Raw genomic sequence first — 20546 nt, 5'->3', positions numbered from 1 at the left:
TTAGACCTATTATCTGGAAGAAAATTCACATACAAGATACTGATGTATCTACAAATGAACTCAAGCCAGACTAAACCTGGATCAAAAGACATCCACATTAGTATAAGAATATGGAAATAATATAAGTATACAAAAGAAATTTGCCTAGTGAAGGCAGGGACACTAGTGCAAAAGAAAGGTGGTTTTTTTCCCCTCCACAGTATCAACAAAAACACTATTAGAAATTCTAGGACAGAGGCTATTTTCAGAAACATCACACGCATATAGCAGGGGAAAAAAGCATAAAATCTGAATGAATAAAACATCAGAATCTAAAAATCCGGTGCTTAGATAATGTACAGTGTACAGGGCCACACCTCACATGATTTTTTTTTCATGCCTTTTTTTTTTTCCTCCACAGAAAAGGCTGAGGAAGCACAGGTAGATAGCTCCTCTTTGGTTTCTGGACTGCTGATCTTGCCAAGACAGCTGACTGATCACAGTTTTGCATGAAAAGGATTATTTGAACCCTCTTTTCCTCTTTCCTAGACAGCTGTGGCAGCTGCCAGAGATGACTACAGTAAATGTCCTTATACATTTCTGTGAAGTAGTACGTAAGTTTATTTTATAGCTACACAGTGTCCTTCAGGTAATTTTTTTTTTCCCAAACCTTTTTAAAGGTGGTAACTCTGCCTCCAAAGAGCAGGTCCACTTGTTAAAGACAAATGCAACACTAAGGAAATGGAGCAAAACTCTTTAAATATTTCTGTGTAGGATATGACTACTGCTTAGTTAAAGATGAAAATTACACAAATATGAACTTAAAAGGGACAGTTTCAACATCTAAAAAATACTTACTCTGTAAATAGTGCAAAACCATCAACACAAGACTATAGCTGTTTAAAGTACCACGACTGGCATCATTTATCTCGTGAAAACTTGCCCACTTCTTAACAACAAGTACTAATGGACGAACTCGATTCTCAACTGCAAATAAAATAAACACATCTTTAAAAAGTACATTTAACTAGATAGCAATTAATCAACATTTGCTCTTACTTGATGAACGTAGTAGTTTTGTATTCTAAGGTTATCTTCTGCAGGTATTTTATAGAATTTACTTATAGAATTCTACAATTACTATCCATCCTATAAAAATCTAAATAAGGTACTTGCATTTGCAAACAGGCTTTTGAGTAGTAAAATCCACAGACACATTACAGGAGATATACTAGGAAATTTGCAAAGCATCGTTCTACTTCTCAGGTCTCTCCAGTTAATTGTACTAATTTTCCATGAATAAACTTGCTGCCAGGACAGACCCTATGTTATTTTTTTATTTAGGCTATACAAACTTTGAAGGCAGGGAAAAGAATTATTGTGGCTGGAGGACACAGCTAATTCTAAAGTTTACATCAGGATACATGACAGCAGTAATCCCTGCATACAAACATAAATTTTAAATTTGCCTTGTCCTCAATAACTTTTTATGCAGGTGACATGTTAGATACAATATCTCATTAATACACATGCATTTCATGAGGAAAAACATAAATACAGCCATATGCCAGGTATGATCTTCACATAGCTATTTTGTGTCACAGTAGAAAAGATCTTTTTTTAGTTGACCTCATTTTGAGATATTAAATTCTGTCTGCTGGTGCCTGTAATTAGTATATAACAAAGTTAGTGTGCAATATGGCCAGTAAACTTTGTCTGATACTTTGAAACATGCATTTTCTCAAGAAAATGCCCAGTAATGTTATTTGCACAAAGCTAAAAAGTCCATCCTCCACTAACTGAAAAATATCTAGCAAAAACTGCTGATTAATCACAGACATGCCCCCCTCAACCAACCGCTGGTAATGTAACAGCACAGATTTCGACTTCTAGCTCTGCCTAATCTACCTACTTTTTCTGTGGACATTTGTGTCAGCTTGCCTCATTATCCTCAATGTTTTCTAGAGCACTCATGCACCAACACAGAAGAGTTAACTTCAAAACAGAACAGCATCCACAGAAATCTTTTGAGTTTTAGCTTTTTTACCATGTTCAGTAAGATAGATAGTACCTTGTTTGCCTAAGCATCTAATTTGTTCCAATGGAAAACAGACCAATACATCTTCCACATTAGAGGTAATTTGATAATTTTTTTCCCCCATGCAGGTTGAAGACCTTCAATTACACATTTAGGTGAGCAGGATAATACATATAAGGCTATCCACCCTTGTTCATATGACTTATAATATGTATGGAGACAGTCTGATAAAAGCTTCCATTTAGTTTTGTGTGCCTTATATCACCTAAGTTTTCTGGTCCAAGGAAGACAAGACAGACAAGCTGTAAGCTATATGATACAGTTTTGACTATTTAGGAAGGTCCAGAACATTGAGAAGATGGTATTTTCAATCACAGGTCTCCCTTTGCTATTAACTCACTCCTTGACCTCAAGAAAATATTATTTAGCCTTCACCAGAAAACATGAAGTTAATTTTGCTGGCCTTATAAAAGTGATCACCACAGCAGAACAGAAGAGAAGGTCTAGACAAGTCACATTTAGACTTGTCTGCCCTACAGTGATTTTCTGAGAAAAGACAATCTGTGACAGAAGCTACAAACAAGTATATCAACATTAGACTATAGTGACTATTCAATGATTACTTCCTAATATTTTTAAACTTGGGAGCAAATCCTTTTCCAGTCATACACTTTCTTGAATGTATGAAGAAATCACAGTTAACCAACTGATCCAGGACAAGCTGTAGACTCTCCTAGTAACACAAATATGGAACACAAACTACTTTGACTGAAATATTAGTAAAAATTAACTAATGAAGGTAGCTTCTATTGGTAGTTGCCTAACATAATTAGAAAGAAATTCCTTTATGCAAGAACTGAAGAAGGGGATAAATGAATACATGCAAATGCCCTAGAAGAAAAAGGCTGAGGCACACTCCTTTATGTACTTATCTGACAAATGACATTGCAATGCTAAGAAAGAAACCCTTAGTTTACCACTAAGAGTGCTGTTGTTATTACCTTCTTTTCACAAGGCTGTTTCACAATCTCTCTCTAAAATGCAAACTTCTGAGCAGACACAAACCAATTTTGATTTGGGATTAGTATAAATACATAAGTAGTATTTTGGATTTTCCAAGGAAAGACTCTGCAACAGCATAAAGACATAGCTGGCTATCAGCCATCCATACTGTCATTGGCTGTAAGGAAATAAAATAAGCTGGAGACTATACCACTAGATAACCATCATGATATTACTATCTGCAGAATAGCTGAAGTAGCCCTTGTAGTATATATATGGACCTGAATATGAGGAATCTTTTTTATCTTCTGAATATTATAATATTCAATTAAAAACATACAGCTGTTTTCTCCGTGTATTTAAAATGAGCAACAAGAACTTAAAGCTACTTAATGTAGCTAAATAGGTAATTATATATATAGTAATCTATTAAATTTTCGTAGCGTATCAATACCAAAATACAAACTCTGCAAGCAAAGTTTCAAGAAATAAGAAAATACAATAAAAACTTACTGAATGCATAGCTTCTCAGAAGGAATGTATTTCTTATACCTATCACATTGTTTACATTCAAGTCGAAATCCACATTGCTATTAGGGAGGAAAAAAAAAATGAAGCATCATGGTATTTAATTTCTGAATGCTTACTACCTACTTTATGACAGATACAGAAAAAGGTAATTTTAATATAAAGCCCTAGAAACTTTCTTCAGAGTTTTAAATGCCGTGATTTAGTTTTGTTTATAGCTCCTGAGCCATTTATAGACTTGGAATTCCTTTGTTATAAAAATGTAATTGTTGTGAAGAATACATGAAGAATACATGAAGATGCAAATTTAGACTTTAGGACAACTTAGGATATCTTTTTTAATTTTTATTAAATCTTTCTCCTAATTACACTTGCACTACATGATTTACTGCAGATAACTTTTGATACCAGGAATGATTCTCTGAGGTATTAGTTTAGGAAATTATGCCAATGAACTGAGAAAGAGAACTGGAAGAGGTCAGACGGTAAGAGCCATTTCTGCAATAACAGTAAGAGAGAATCAGTATGTAGGAATAAAGCCAATTCTGAGTAAACACTACATGTTTTGCAATAAAACAGTTTTGATACTTTTCATTCTGTTAAGATTAAATAAGGCAAACAAGCACTAACTGCTCTATTCATAACACAACCTGCCCAAAGTTTCAATTTCCTACTGCACATAGAGCCTAACTACTCACAGAACTCAAGAAATGACATTGCATTCATGGTCAATAATCCATATCAACACTAACTTGCAACAGTAAGAGCCTATTATTAGACAAAGAAGTAAGTGTATATGTGATATACAGCTCTTTCCATTTTACATGCACAAGTTTCATTCACATAGCATTTGTTCACCCAAACACTTTGGATTTTCTTGATTATATAAGGGGAACATGGACCTGAAATTCATTAAATTTGTAAAAGTAATTTGAGGCTTACAAGAAATTTTTTATGTATTTTGAACATTTTACATTTTTTACATCTTTTATTTACTTTTTACAGCAAAACATTCTTTGCATCAAAACTACTGCATAATTTTTAACCTGAGTTAGTATCAAGCATAAACTTTTATATGTTTTAAGAATATAGTGTATAACAGTACAGGAAATAAACAAGCTTCACCACATCACAGTTGTAAATACAAGCATGAACACCCATAAGAACATTAACTGCATGTGCAAATATAATAAAAAATGTCAGATTGCATGTGTAATTCCAATTAATCCAAATTGACAACAAGACTATTTACCAGATGCCGACTGAAGCAAGTTCTATTGCATGTTTACTGTGCATGTTTAATAGCTGTTGCAGTGGTGGCAAGTGAAAAAGGTTTTGTACCGCTTGGACTCAAGTTCTACTAAAAAGCACCAAAGGAGAGGAAAAGAGTCAACTGCACATCAACTGTAGCAGAAGAGGAAGATTTTTTGTATCTTCTGTAGTATAAAGATCTTGATAACTGATCAAAGGCTGTTGGGAAGCAGAACCAGCATTAGAATAATTTCCTGGGAAAGACTACCAAAAAAAAGATGGTAAGCCTTTAAGTGCAGTTGATCTTCTCTTATTTTTACAGCACTATAAACCCCCAAGTTTAAAGGTTATAAAAGAACAAATACAAACTGAATGCTTTCTCATTCACTGAATCAAAGTAAGGGAAAACAGCCATTTTCAGTTATATATGAAATATATATATATTTCAGTTATTGGTAACATATTAGAAGGTTCATCTCCAGATACAGAGATAACACCCACTGAATTCAACCACCTTCTCCCAGCAGCTGGGCATCAAAAAACTAGCTCTCACAGGAAGCTGGTAATGTTTAGTTTCAATTTTGGCAAATACAGGCTTAGTACCCTGGGTACAGGATATCCAATCCATTTTGCAAGACCTCTGGGAAAAAATGCATGCATATGCATTTTTTGTACATCTGCGTCTACAAAAGATACGAGGCCAGTAAGAGACTGGAAAGAGACAAATGCTTAAATAATAATACAAAACATGGAGGTGACAGGTTATGTAAAAGTAAGATAACTGTAAAGACAGAAAACAAAACAAAAACAAACTACAATAAAAAAAAATCCCAGCCCAAAATGATGACATTCACCACCACTCCTCTCTTCCACAAAAGCAATGTGGAAGATGGAAAACCAGATGGCGAACAACACTGCATTTTACTCTGCAAAAATATAATGTGCTGCTTCTATTCTTAGAAGATCATATTTTGATTTAGTGGGAAATAAAGAGTTCTTTAAATCCTATCTGTAAGGTATACAATTATCATGACTTATTTTTTGAAAGCGACTGTACTATGGACTATAAATGCTTACAAAAAGACTTCAATCTTCTCACACAATGACTTCCATCTGTTCCATACTAAAGGTCTCTTTTTAAAGTTTATTTTCTCATTTTAAATTGGGGGAAGAATATTCTTGCTATAATCCCATAATTCATTCAATATTTGCACCAGGAACGTATAATTTCATTTATATATAAAAAGATTAGCATTGCTATATGTAGCTAATCCAAATAACCCAAATTTTAGCTTGACAAGTACCATACTTTCAGGAAGCATGGAAGAAACAACCTTCTGTACTGTTAAAAGAGAAAGTAAAAAACATCCCAATTTTTAAAAGAAGGTTGGCAATTATACTCAAGTAAATATGGGACTGGGTGTAAATGAAGAAAAAAGTGTAAAGCAAAAACCCCAACAAGTGTGTATATAATCTCAGATGAAACAAAAGGTTAAACTGATGATATAGATTAGTTCAAACTGTAGACGTGACAGATTTAGTTTTATCAGGGCAGGAACCTTGCCATGATAAAGAAATATCATGATAAAAACATGTTGTGATATGCTTTCATAGGGAGAGGCCAGAAAAGTATGCTTATTTTTTAAAAGACAGAGACAGAGTTTAAAAATGTTAGAACTGTATAGACAGGTTAAGAGAGCTACATTAAAGTTGTTCAAAGTCCAATTTACAAAGAAGGATGAAACAATGTTACTACAGGAAACTGATACATATCAGTGTTACAAAACTAAGCCAATGAGCACAATGAACATTACTCAGACTGTCAACACATTTCAGTGTTTGTATGACTTTTTCCTATCAGATACTTTTCTCACACACAGTACGAAAGACATCATTATCTCTCCTAGTGCATCCCTCTAAATTATTCTCATAATGAATATACAATGAATACAAGAAAATATCACCACAAACTAGCTTGTTTCACAGTTGCTTGTATAGCTCAACAGTCAGGTCTGTACAGCAAGCAAAATTATATTTTACAACAGTTTTCTTCCTACCACTGTTTTTCCATCAAACCATTTGTTAACTTGGAGTCCACTATGTAAAAATAACCCACAGAAATATGTGATGTACTGCTTCTAAATCGCATCACAGGAACCGAATAGCATCTCAATCACAAGAGGTGCTTCAGACCACCACGGCAATGAGCTGCCACTGCATGCTAACTCTACAAATTTGTGATACAACTACAGCACCACACAAATAAACACACAAAACAGTGGGACTACTTGTAAGGGCAGTACACATATAATATACTTTCCCATGACAAAGTCTAAAAGATTAGGCTGAACAGAATACTTGCCTGACTTTATCCCTGAATTTCACTATTGGCACTTTTGCTCTGATCAGCTGAGGTCGCTCAATGTAGCTTGCTGAAAGAGAGAAAGATATGCAATTAAGTTTCATGCAAGATGCAGATCTTAAAAAAGATCCTGTATTAGAATCTAATAGAGTGATTTATAGCAAATAGCAGCTTATTAAATTTAGCAGGGTCGTGCTAAACTAAGTAACCTTTAGCAACTGTAGCAAAAAAACAACCTACAAAAGCAGGTGGAAAACCCCCCACAACTAAACATTAAAGAAAAAGTAAGTAGAACATCAAGTAGAAGACTTTTCTGAGGGAAATATATTCCAGAAATTTTAACATAAGGACTACAATCCTTTCATGGAACAGTACTTGTATTACAAATCCTGATTAGTTATAATTAAGGTACAAAAATAAAGGAGCAAGAACATATCCAACCAGGATGGGGGAATAATAGGCTTAAAACTTGTTTTATAAACTGTTCATTTGAATTATAATGTACATACTAGGAAATGCTACTGAAAACATGATAATGCTTTCTATCAAAAATAGGATAAGCTTTATTTGCCTTTTGTTTTAATAGTGATAGGACATGCAATAAACTGCATTGATGATGATTATCAGATGATTATCTACAGAGGATAGACAAACAGGCTCAATGCCAGACCATCCAAACTCACACATACTAAGCTCAGCCACTCACAGAGCTACCAAATGCACCCTCCACACTCAGCTCCCCAAAGCTGTTGCATATTGCATCAGCCATATTGTTGTGAATTCCCTAGACTTCATACCTCAGCCTAGCTTCCCATAATCCTGAGTGAATTGTGCCCAAGAAAGTAATAGAAAAGAAAGAAAAGTAGAGTCTGTAGGTTATATGATATGAATTCGGACAAAAGGTACGATTTTAGTAATTACTTCTTTTGCCAAATCTAGGACCACTTGAATTTGTCCATATCCAACATCATACATTTTCTCATTGTTTTTATAAATTAACCTCAGATTAGCATAAATAAGCATGCACAGTACATGTAATACAGACTAAAAACAACCTTGAATAAAATGATTTTTTCTTTCCCTCCAGAAAATGCAACAAGGTACTTCTATTAGCTGAACAGCCAGCTTGATTAAACAGCATAATCTCCATTGCTTTTGGATGACAAATTCAGATTTGATGGAACAAAATCTGTGCAATACTCAATTAAAACAATTTTTTTTTGAGACTTTCTGAAACTGTTTTGTGGATATGCATATTCAGATAGATTGACTGAGGCAATCTTTTATCTGGATTTTAATGCATTGCAGAAGCCTAAGCAACACACAGATTGGCACTCAAAAAAAGACAGTCTTACTAATTTACTGATATTAAAGGGAGAATCTTAAATGAAGAAACTTCAATTCATGTTCACTCTCTGCTAAATTAACACAAGCATCCCCTCCTTCTAGTTGCACCTTCCGACACATCCAGGCCTCTCTCCTCCAATATCCCAGAATATTTTTAAAGTGAGAGTCTAAAGCATGCAGACCTCTCTACCTCCTCTCTATTCACTAACAAATTTAAGACAAAGATTCCCAATGCACTAACACATGGTAGGCAACAGTGGATGTCTATCTGTATGCCATAGCAATTCAATTTTCCTCACTATGACCCTTCCTAATGCTCTTCAGAGGTTAACTGAACGTATTCTAGTGACAATCCACTTCCAAACACATCCTTGTCTGTATATGGCTCCCTAGCCTTGATGGATGCTTGTGTCAAATTAGCTGGTTAAGAAAAAAAGATACAGCCCAAAGCATAATCCCAATCTGTTTCACAGGATGGCAAAAAGCAAGGAAGAAGATAGAAGAGGTAAGAAGAAGTTAGAAGGCAGTAACTTCCTGCTGGTATCTTTCGTGGCTCAGACCAATGATGCTGTTAGCAGAATCTATATTGTACCTTACATATACATACAGGGGAAGAAACAGTCACAAATATAGGGTGTGGAACTCTTGAAGCTTGAGTAAGTGCCTTAGTAAACTGACTACGTGACCATGAAAGCTACGACCAGAGAGGCTACATCAAAATACATGAAAAGAAATCTATACAGCTGCTCTACAGTTTCAGGCACATCTACAGAAAGGTCATGAAGACCACTTCAGCTTAGCAGAAAGCAATATAAACGGTTTCAAAGATGACTAAGCACTGCTTCATATATAAATTATTCATGCAGAATTTCACACTGAAGAGCTTAATTCCTTCTCTTCTTTTACAGAATGAAAGATTAAGCAATTGTGCAGAATATTAATCTGTCATGGTTGGACACTGGCGCAATGCCAGCGTCCCCATGAAAATGCACCTTCCCTAAATAAATGCTGTGAGATGTTATCAGGAACAGAGCAGAGCAGGCCCAAGCTTAATAACAAAGGAAAACTACTTTATTAAACTACTACTAATCAGAAAACACATAAACTAAATCCAGGATGAAGACCCTTTAAAACACCCCTCCTCCTCCCAATTTCCAAAAACACCCAGCATGAAACATCACCCGGGATTCCTGATCAAATTACCACCCTTTAGATAATCAATACTCAAACTATCAAGAGAGAGAAAAGTCTCTCTTGCACCACAGACCCCCCAGGAAACACAACTGCCACCCTGTGTTTCCCTGTCACACATGGCAACCGCCCGGAGAAAATCTGCCAGTGTGACACTCTCCTTTCCATGTCACAGTGCTCTCACCACCGTGCATGGACAGACTGCTCACAGGGCTCCTTTAAGGATGCTTTGCCACAGACCCAAAGATACAACAGTTCAGTTTCTCAACCTGGGACTACAGTCCCCCCCATTTTCCCCTGGGGCCGAGGGGTCCAAACAGGACTCATCTTCTTCCTGAAGACAGAGGGTATCACCATTCCCTCTTCAGCTTTCTTCTTTTCTCGCCATTCTTGTGCTGTTCAAAGCTGAAGCAGGTCTCCCTGGGTCACCACTGCATCCCCCTAAAATGCAGTCTCCATTGCAGGAGATTTTGGTTCAGTCCATGGCTAACAAGAAAAGTCCAGCCAAAAGCTACTTCATCATCTCCTCCCACCTAAATATTTCTTCTTCTAACATCTCAGGTCCCGGACTATCTCTCTTCCACTACAAATCAAGGAGGAGTAATACTTTTAAAAAGCCCTCATTTCCTGGAAAGGGTTAAACGTTCAAACTCCTTGGACGGCTGATATCTCGGTCCGATGTTCTGCCTCCCACGCTGGGCACCATCCCCCCCTTCTCCTTCTCCTCTGCCGGCAAATTTCCAGGTGCCGCCAGGCTCTCTGTCTCTTTCCCTCTTGGGGGGGGCGGGGCAAAGGCATCTCCACTTCTCTCCACCCTTCAGTCCGCAGGAGCTGGCTCGGTTCCAGACCCTCAGCCCCTCGGCCTACCTGGACAAGGCCGCGTGGCTTCCCCTCCCCAACCCAGCCCATGGCTGGGCAGGGGAGCGTCTGCACTCTCTGACGACCGGAACCAAAAGAGACAGTTCTCTTGGGAGTTCTTGCTTTTAACCCCCTGTGTTCTCAGAGGCGTGTCCATACTTTCAGTGGTCACTCCAGGTGCCAATATCCAAACCTGACCACTGATTGGTTTGACCCAACTTCCTGGAAAAAATTCACTTCCATGTCAAACCACGACATGGAATATATACCAAACATGGTATATGCCAAAAAGATCCTTGACATCCTGTGCGCGTAGCCTGCTCTTCCTTATTGATTTGGTTATACTATAGAAGGAGAAACTGGACAACACAGAAGTCTGAATTCACATTCATGAAGAATCTAGGAAGGTACAACCCACCAGAGGATGAAATAACTGATTTTTTGGAATTCCTTCAATGATCTGCACAGTCCTTCAAAGTCATTCAACTCAGTTCAACTTCTTTTGCTTGTCCCAGCTGTTACACATTTCCCACTAGATCATTACCATGCAGATACCACTCTGATACCCTAGTCTCAATGCTACTGCACCTTTTTGTAAATCTAAGGGAAAATGAGCTCTTTGCTATTTATGCAGACAGTAAATACCTGCCAACCTAATACTATCAAGGTGTTTTTAAAATGAATCCCACACAGATGATTCTGAAGTGAGGAATCAGTCTGACATTTACTCTCAGTGGTTTAGATATACATAAAAACAACTAATAAAATATCAGAAGCTTTTCCCCACCTTTCTCTGTTATTAGACTATTCAAAAACAGAATACATTTTCATTTCAGTTGGTATTCTAGATGCAGAATGACAACACAGAAAAGCCTCAGCTATAAGACTTAGAATCTGATGAACTAAAACTCCTTGCTTAGACTTGTTACCTTTTACAAACCTAAAACAAGCTAGAGTTTATACAAATTTTGAACCCACTTCCCAAACCTCCCAATCTAACAATCACATTCAACTCTATACAAAGGATAAAAGAGATGGCACTTAAAGTTCTGTAAACAAAACAAATTGTGAAAGGGACTGATCTAATTTGCACTTGGAATGCTTCTTCATTTATCCATCATAGAATTAAGGCAAAATAAGCAGGGAATCACACCTTTACTGTCCTTATATTGGAATGCACAGGAACACTGCAGAGTGCAAGAACAAAGCCAGAGATGTTATAAGAGGCACAGACAGAAAAAACTTCTCCCTGGTTTCTGAACCAAAGTGATATGGAAAAGAGTTAAAAAAGCTCTAAAACTTTACCTATGCCACAAATATCCTCCTTATTTCTTTTTGTCCTTTTAACTCTCTCAAAAAAACAGAGCAAGAACTTATTTAAATAGCATCTTATATTTTCTCCATGTTGTTGTTTCTCTTACATCTTGGCACACACTTTGGTAGCTTTCATGTTTGGCCCAAACTATGTTTATTTCCATTCTCTCCTGTGAAGTAACAGTAAGTTTTATGAGTGCTCACACACTTGTTAAGAGCATACTGCAATCTCTCTTCTACAGAAGAAAGAAATACTTAACTAATATTGTCAGAGAAGTATCACCTTAAAATTATAGGATACTATCATACATGCTAACAGGGCAGCACAAAACTTGAAAATAATTACCAGAAGCAGCTTCATACATTTCAGGTAGACAGGCTCTCCTTGATGTATAGTAAGCACTACTGAGAACAACTAAAACTTCAGTGTGTTACCAACATTATTCTCATATTAAATCCAAACCACAGCACTGTATCAGATACTAAGAAGAAAATTAACTATCTCACCTGAAACCGGGACACCTCCTGTTCCAGAAGTACTAAACCTTAGCATAACTGATATAGCATTTACTAGCATACAGCTAGTAAATTAGCTAAATCTATATGTAAAGACCCATGTGCCAAAGCCTTTTGGTTTTGAATATTTTTAACCAACTTCTGTCTGCTAGTTCTATTCACAAAATATCCACACACAAACACAGGACAATTGCTACACATAGGAATTAATGCCACACTGATGTTAAGATTCTGAAGAGATGATGTAAGAGGACTACATACCACAACAAAGGGAACCTGACAGGAGTGGTAATCTCAGCAGTGCTTTGTCCTGCCTTACCTTCCATAGAATGTTGTGATTAAACCAAGCTGACCACATGCACTTGCAAGATATCAGAGAATTACAAAATTAAAAATGGGCAAAGGCACAAATCACTTGGGGATCACTTGCACATGACTATCATATCTTTCTGATACTGGTAAACAAACCTGATTTTGTCTAAGACTTTGTCACATAACAAGAGCTCTTGAAAAAAACTGCTCATTTAGAAGCTTCTTGAACCCTGAAAACACACCTCTGTTATCACTGTGCTATCAGAAAGCACTGAAGAGAGCTGCACCACAGACAAACCCATATTAATTTTCAGACTTATGCAAATGTCCATAATCAGTAGTAATAACCATTAAATATGAGATGCCTATTCAGCAACAGATGTATCAAGTGTTTCTTCCACATGAGCTGTTAAAATCTGTGCATGCATACTTGCCAACAAAGAAATTTTGAAGTCTACATTTAAATTTATAGTTTGTTCCTTTTAGCACTGCAGGACTGTTCAGAACATCACTATAAGGAGTAGCATCAAAGAATCTACCACAAGTCTGGGAAGTAGGGTAATAAAGTCATTGATATCAGTAAATATTAAGAGTATTTCATAATTCAAAGGAAGATACAAAAGCCTCTTTGAAGTACAAGGCTATCACATTTAAGTCAAGAACTACACATGTGAATTCTTAATCTGAAGGGAGTCTAAACAATAAGCTGAAGAAACTATGAATAGACACGTTTTATCTGTATGTGCTAGTATGTGCTTGTCAACATTTATTACTTTCTTCATTAGGCACCTAAGTTAGTTACTTCTCAAAAGAAAAAAAATCAATTCTACACAGTCTACTGTGAGTGACATCTTATTTTACAAATACTTAAGAGTATTTTTCCCAGGAAGACACTGCAATCTAAGGTATTAGCAAGAGTTCACTAAAAGAGGTTTACCAAAAAGAAAGCTACTCCCTTCTCATTGTGTTTCACAACTCAAAAGTCATCTGAGATATTACCCACTATTAAAGTCCCCTAGTTTTCAAGAAACACTGTTGTTTTTCTAATTATCATTCATCAGCATAAAGTAACATTACTAAATATTTATAGCTTTTCTTCAAAGAGTACTGTGATTAGAACCTAGACAAGACGCAATTACATACATTAGTTGCAATTGAGCATCAACACTTCTTCCAGAACTGCCAATAATCTTACCACCTCACTTTAGATGGTAACTTACAAAGTTTAGTACTGAAGAGTTTTTGGACTAAGCTGAGTATACGTCTTGCTTCAGTCTTCTGATTCACCTGAAATGTGGAATTAAAATTCATTAAAAAAATTGGTATCTCTCATTTAAATACTCAAAGTAAGCACACTTTGCTTTTAAAATGAAATTAGTTCTCAGAACAATGCATAAACATGTACGCCAACACATTCTACAGCCTACATACACATTTATCACAGTAAATGCCAGACAGAAAAATCCATACTTAATATTCAAAGTGATTATCTGACATTCAAAAATCACAGATCTAGATGAAAACCTAGCCCCATTTATACAAAAATGCCCTCTTTTTCCCTTTAAATTATGCTTCAATTCTTTCAAGATTATAGTCTATTTAAATTTCTTTCAGATATCCTTTCTGTTTATCTAATTTCTACAGTAATATTTTTTCCTCACTAAAAATGTTTAAGATACTAAATACATTTTTATTCCTGATCACTAGAATTGGTAGCTATGCATCTAAATAATACGAAATTTTATTTATTAGAACTTGTTTCAGCATCTAAAAGAGTTCTCTAAACAGTTTTCTTCATCATTCTAGGCATCTGCTTCCCTTTTGCTGTATTTTTTGCACTTATGAATTGAAGGTAAAGCTTTAAAAATAAGTTTTGTTAAGTTGATATGGTTGAATTCTTATCTGCACATTATTGGGCTCATAGTTTGTAGCTATTTTGAGTGCAAAACTATGTTATTAAATCAAAAAGACTTAAGAATTTTTTTATCATTTCAGGATCCAACCTTTTAACAGTACATACATAAAACCAGACTTTGCTTTAACTACATATGTTTTAAATTACTTACTGGTTCTTCTTTAACCACCAGGCACAAATCACCATCACTAGTACGAGTGCCAAATCCATTCAGTGAGGACCCAACCAAAAAAAGTCTGCTCTCTGTAAAAGAAGAGTAACAAAAAATAAACATGACATGACATATTACAGTTTGAGAGGAAAGATGAATCACAAACTTGAAGAACATGCAAACTCATATTAAGTAATTAGATTCAAAACATACGTGGAAAAATCAGCTGAATTTCTCTCTGGAGTTCTGTTCTGCAAAGCTCTTTTCTGTCCAAATCAGAGACCTGTTGCCGACATGCTTGAAACCATTCCAAAACCTGTTTACTTAACTGGACACACACATACAAAAAGTAAAGACACAGCAAAGTGAACATTCTTTCTTGTATGGATGCAATTACATGAAACACAGAAGGCTGGGTTTTTTAAATGCAAAACCCAGCACCATTTCACATGACCTACTCCACTGTCTAGAGTTTTACTGCACTTAAAATTCACAATTAATAGTTCCTTAAAGAAATTTCTGCTAAGTTTTTAAATTTAAATTTGTTCCATTTGTTATAAAATGGCAAACCAGAGAAAATAATTTTTGCATCATCAATACATGCAGTATTTCAGGGAATAAGTAGTGAATGACCAGAGATATCATCTGCTGACTTTACTGTCATCACTTTGCCTACCAGTAATAGGGAGAAAAATATCATTAAAAAAACTGATTTAAATTAGCTTTCTTTTTTATCCCACATAAACTAATTAAAAACTCAGATCTCTGTTGGAAGGAGGTATTGACTGTTTTCCTTTCCCAACACTGCAGGATAAACACATTCTATAATCAACAGGCATATTTACACTAAAAAACCCAAACCCCTTCTGTCATGTGGGTGCAGAATAAGAAACAGCTCTAAACTCCACGCCATTCTCTTCTATATTCCAGAACAGCTATGACAATAACTTTTATGCTGTCTTGAAAAGAGGTAGTGAACATCTTTACAGGCCAAATACTGCTTTTATTCAGAATGGGCTTAACTCATATTATTACAGTGGGTTTTTTTTAGTCAGGATTTTCCCCACCTCATATCATGTGAGAAATGGACTATTCTCCAAATTTTACTTCCTAGAGCAGACAGGTAGGTTTCCTGACATTAGGATGTAAATTAACAACACAAGGAAACAATACCCTGAATTCCCTTGCCACCATAAAAATGCTTCAAACCCAAGCACAGACAAGGAGGTGATTCAGAACCACATGGCAGCTATGGTTACTGATACTACTTCTAATGGCAGCTTACCAATAGATATCCCATGATACTGTCAAAAACATTGGCAGAAATGTTTGTGGTCTCCTACAGTACCTCTACATTCTGCCTGCTCGGAAGACAGAAGTAAAGGACAGGCACAGAAAGCCATTACCTCGTCCTTGGCAACAGGGAGTCTGGTTTCTGTAGGATCTGGAAACAAAGTATCTTGCAAAGGAGGGACACATCCAATTAAGGCTGGTGAGCCATGTGCATGCAACACTGGAGACAGAACTGAAACTGATGCTGGGAAGGAGCGTCTACTTTCTTCTGGCAAAGGCACTGCTTGGTTAACTACAGCTGTATCAGAATCATGTGAATGAATCCGTTGCCGTTTGGCATCATCTGGAACACTCTGTTGACTTTGTCTCCTAGAGAGAGACACTGTGTAATTCCTCCAGTTCACAAGCTCCAGTTTATGATAAAAGACAGTTTCTACAAAGTTCAAATACTAACACTTAATGACATAACTACTTCACTAAGCCCAAGTATGCTATAGAACAGGTGTGCCCATCCTAGGTACTATGTGAAACAAACCTGGAATGGGAAAAGAGAACATAAAATCGCAGAAATGAAGCTACTTGAGAACTGGATTGATGCAATTCTTCAAGGCAAGTGTCTGCACTTAACCAACTGAAATCCAAATGACAGATTTGTTTAAGCTGACTACAAATCTCCCAGCATAGCATAATTGTCATAGAACAGACTGCTCAAGAGGAAAAGATGCATGCAGCATGAAACCAGGAGCTTCCTTAGTCCATGGGATAATTACACACTCAGCTATAACTTAATAGCATGTATTTGATTGTGCTTATTTTTTCATGTTAGATTTGTTAGAGAAATAGCATTCAGGAGATAGTACTGAAGATATATAGAACCTCCTTCCAAACAGTTGATTCCCACAATTACTAGAAACATGTATCAGCTAGTATATCTGAACTAATAAAGATAACGGGATTTTTTCTAAAGCATTAAAAGAAAATTAAACCCTACATTTAGGCAAAATTTCCCTTTCTGTGGTAACTAAAATAACAAAGGTAGTAATGTAAATTCAAGTTAATTAAAAAAAAAAACCTACAAAAACTAGGTTTCCATAAAATCCTCTTTAAAAAAAGAGAACTTACACATGCTTGAATTTAATATCTTGTATTTGAAAAATAATACATCACATATTTAAGAAAATTAGGAAAAACACCTAATGTGTCATGAGGAAAACATGACAATTCCCAAAACATCTTGAGGCTCCACTCTTTATTTTTAACATGACAAATTAACAGGAAAAGAACATTCATTGACACAAACCAGCTTAAAGTAAAGCCCACACAGACCACAATTCACTGCAGTATTACAATACATCACTTAATCACTTCTGCAAGGCTACAGATGCCAGAAGAGAAAAACTAGGTACAGAAAGTCACTTCTGAGTACTAAGATTCTCAGACAGGTACAATGCTTTAAAGAGCCAATACATGGCCTGTTTCCATCAAAAAGAAAAAAGTATTCAGTATTGCAATTTCTAACATAACTGAAATTGCATAAGAAATTGATACCAAAGGAACTTCACGATGGGTACATTACAACCAGTATTAGTCACACACATTCAATGAACTTACTTTCTTCTTTGAAATGATGTCAGGGCATCTGACGTAGACACTGGACTGACACTTCCATAACTCACTGGCTGCAGTGTAACAACCGGAGTAACAGCTGGAGTAGCTTCAATGTTGCCACTCAAAAGAGTTCTAGAAAGACTACAGTCCACAACAATCATTCATAAGACAACCAAGATACTTTTCATGGGTTGGTAGTTGTAGTTAACTGAATATTAAATTCTACAAGTCCTATAATTTGAGTTGTTTTTAGAAGGACTACATCTTTCTTTCAGTTTATATTTCAGTTTATAATATGTATTTCATTAAAAACAGAAGATGCTAATTCTTGACAGCACATGTATAAGAAGGGGTTAGCAAACAAATTAACTTAAGGTACTTTTAAATTCAAAAGCCTAAACAATACTACAATGTCTTCAAATATAAAACCAAGAATAAACGTTTCTTCCCCTTCTCATCTCCTCCCTGTTCTCCCCAATAAACAAATACAATTGAAGATTTTTAAAACTTAGTTGTGGATTAACAACTCTAATCAGCGCAATTAGATCTCATGCATTATTCATCGCAGGTGAGCATTTAGATTTGCAGGTCCGTAAGAGAAATGATATAGCTCTTTTTTATTTGCTCTTATTTATTTTATATGACATCTTCGCGTTTTGTAAGTTCAGTGCAGTTCAATGTTATAAACAATGAAAACCATCCCGCATAAAGAGAAATATTTCTTTCAGACCCAACCCCTACTACCAAATCTTACTGTACTTACAGTGCACTGCGAAAATGAAATGGAGGAACAACAATTTGCTGGTGAGAAAGAAGAGTAGGAGGTATATTTAGAGGAAGTTTAGTGAAGAAAGTACTCTGTTGTTGATATTTTGGAGGGAAGGGTGGACGACCCAAGTTGGAAGAATTTGGGAACATGCTCCTTTCTACTTGAAGTGAACATGTATCCTTTTATCTAAAAAAAAAAAAAAAAAAAAAAAAAAAAAAAAAAAAAAAAAATTTTGAAATCAGGCAAAAAGAAATACCAGTTACCTTTCAAGCTCTTGGTTTAAAAATTCAACTAAGAATTGATCACAGGACTTTCAGTATTAGACACTGAATAAAAATACTGCATACTCTGAAATTTCATAATTACTGCTTACTTTATTTATATTTAAAAGTGAATTTTTTATGACCCACTCAATTTTAAGTTTAAAAAAAATTACATGTGACAAGATATAACAGTTTTCATCTCAGGGAAAAGTACCATTTAACAGTGGAATTTGTTTCGTATTTGAAACATTCCACAATGAGGTTCACAATATATGGAAAGAAACCCTTGAGTACATCATAAGAGCACGAAGATGCAGCTAATCATGAACTACAAGTTATATCATGAAGTTAGTATTTTTTCACAACATGACATGTAAAAAAGCAGACAAATGACTACACCAATTGCAACTAATCTCATCATGCTTTATCATAAATATATAGCATTATTTTACTGAACAGACTCTGTCATAGAAAAATATAGGTTTAGTATCTTTTCAACTAAAAATTGATTTTAGTACAACTAGCCAGATAGCGCCAACTATCACTGCAGACAGCATTAGGACAGAGCATAAGAAAACTAATAATAAGGAGTTTATATGGTTTGGTTTGGCTTTGCTCCTTATTTCCTGTGATAACAATCCACACTAGTGAATAGCAAATAGGTGCACATTGCTGCACTAGCTCTAAGAGAAAGCTATTAGAGTTCTTAATTCTTTTTTTTTTTCCCCATTTGATGAGGTAGGTGAGGGGAAGCATTACGCATTACGAAAGTTACTATTTGGATTTTCACTTTCAGTTCTGCCGAAGAAATGACATCATGTTGAATAACAAGTCACTTGACATTTAGTCTGGATGAGCATTTATGTGCTGTCCAAACTTTTCCATTTCTAGTAAACAGAACAACTGTTAACATGCCTCGTTCCCCTCTGAGCAGACCAGGCACTCTCCACAGCACACCGTACACATAAGCAGTTTATACTACACTTAGCTAATAACAGAACGATGAGTGAGAATTCAAGAGTTAGGCGCAGAAGAAACACATGCTCGGTTTAGGCTTTGAAGCTGTAAACACCAAGAAGACAAGCAATGGAAGAGTTACCTTTCCCAACACAAAACAATGCAGCAAAACTGTTGTCTCACAAGAGCAACAACGACCCTTTACCGTGACTTTCAGCACTGGTTACCTCGCCAGGAATTGCCAGGCTCTCCTAAACAAGCTTCGTCACTTACAGTTCAGGTACCTTTGTCCCTTTGGGCACTATTTCCAAACAAGCAGTTATCTCCCACACAGCCACATGAGTGAACCGCGCAGGTAAGCCCGTGCGCACGGAAGCTCGTCAGCCCCCCGCCCCCATGCTGGGAGAAGCGTCCGGGCCCACTGCCACCCCTGGGGCCAGAGCCTGGCCCCACGACGCCTCTCCCTGCCACGTCCACGCTGGACCCCCAGAGGACACTCACGCGGGGCCTGAGCGGAGGCAGGCGGGACGAGCCTGCGGGTAGCACTGCGCGGGGCGGGCAGCGGAGAGCAGTTTCTGCAGCTGAGCCCTGTTCCGTCCCCCGGATGCAGAGACGCCGCAGGAAGAGGCCGGCATGCGGCAGGAAGCGGCCGGACCGCCGCAGGAAGCGCTCGTCCGTCAGCTCCTGCGCCAGTTCGCGGCCGCCTCCCGCCGCGCACGCCCCCTAGCGGCGCGGCGGGACGCTTGGGCAGAACGCATGCGCGGGGCGGCTCCGGGCGCGGGGCGGGCGCTTCCGTGACTTCCGTGGCTTTCGTGATTTCCGTGAGGGGCGGGTGGGAGGCGCCGGTGGGAGTTACAGCGCTACGCTGGCAGCCGGTCCTGGCAGGGCCCGA

At 36.9% G+C, this 20546-nt stretch overlaps 1 protein-coding gene across 2 annotated transcripts in view; it reads right to left on the bottom strand.

Moving 5' to 3' along the window:
• Positions 1–20323, bottom strand: part of TENT2 (terminal nucleotidyltransferase 2) — a 46896-nt gene extending 26573 nt beyond the window's left edge. The window contains exons 1-10 of one of the 2 annotated variants that reach the window (XM_053969109.1): positions 20156–20323; positions 18429–18620; positions 17669–17806; positions 16171–16426; positions 14978–15092; positions 14765–14856; positions 13919–13985; positions 7161–7230; positions 3533–3609; positions 838–966 (exon numbers count right to left, since the gene is read on the bottom strand). In XM_053969109.1, coding sequence (XP_053825084.1) covers positions 838–966; positions 3533–3609; positions 7161–7230; positions 13919–13985; positions 14765–14856; positions 14978–15092; positions 16171–16426; positions 17669–17806; positions 18429–18583 — 1099 coding nt within the window. In that variant the 5' untranslated portion in view covers positions 18584–18620; positions 20156–20323. The remainder of the gene's footprint in view (positions 1–837; positions 967–3532; positions 3610–7160; positions 7231–13918; positions 13986–14764; positions 14857–14977; positions 15093–16170; positions 16427–17668; positions 17807–18428; positions 18621–20155) is intronic. The other variant, XM_053969108.1, reaches the window with a different exon arrangement.
• Between the last annotated feature and the right edge of the window lie 223 nt (positions 20324–20546).

Source organism: Vidua chalybeata, chromosome Z (assembly GCF_026979565.1).
Source record: "Vidua chalybeata isolate OUT-0048 chromosome Z, bVidCha1 merged haplotype, whole genome shotgun sequence".
Classification (NCBI taxonomy): domain Eukaryota; kingdom Metazoa; phylum Chordata; class Aves; order Passeriformes; family Viduidae; genus Vidua; species Vidua chalybeata.
Note: the sequence above shows the minus strand (reverse complement) of the source record. Positions and strands in the feature narration are given on the sequence as shown.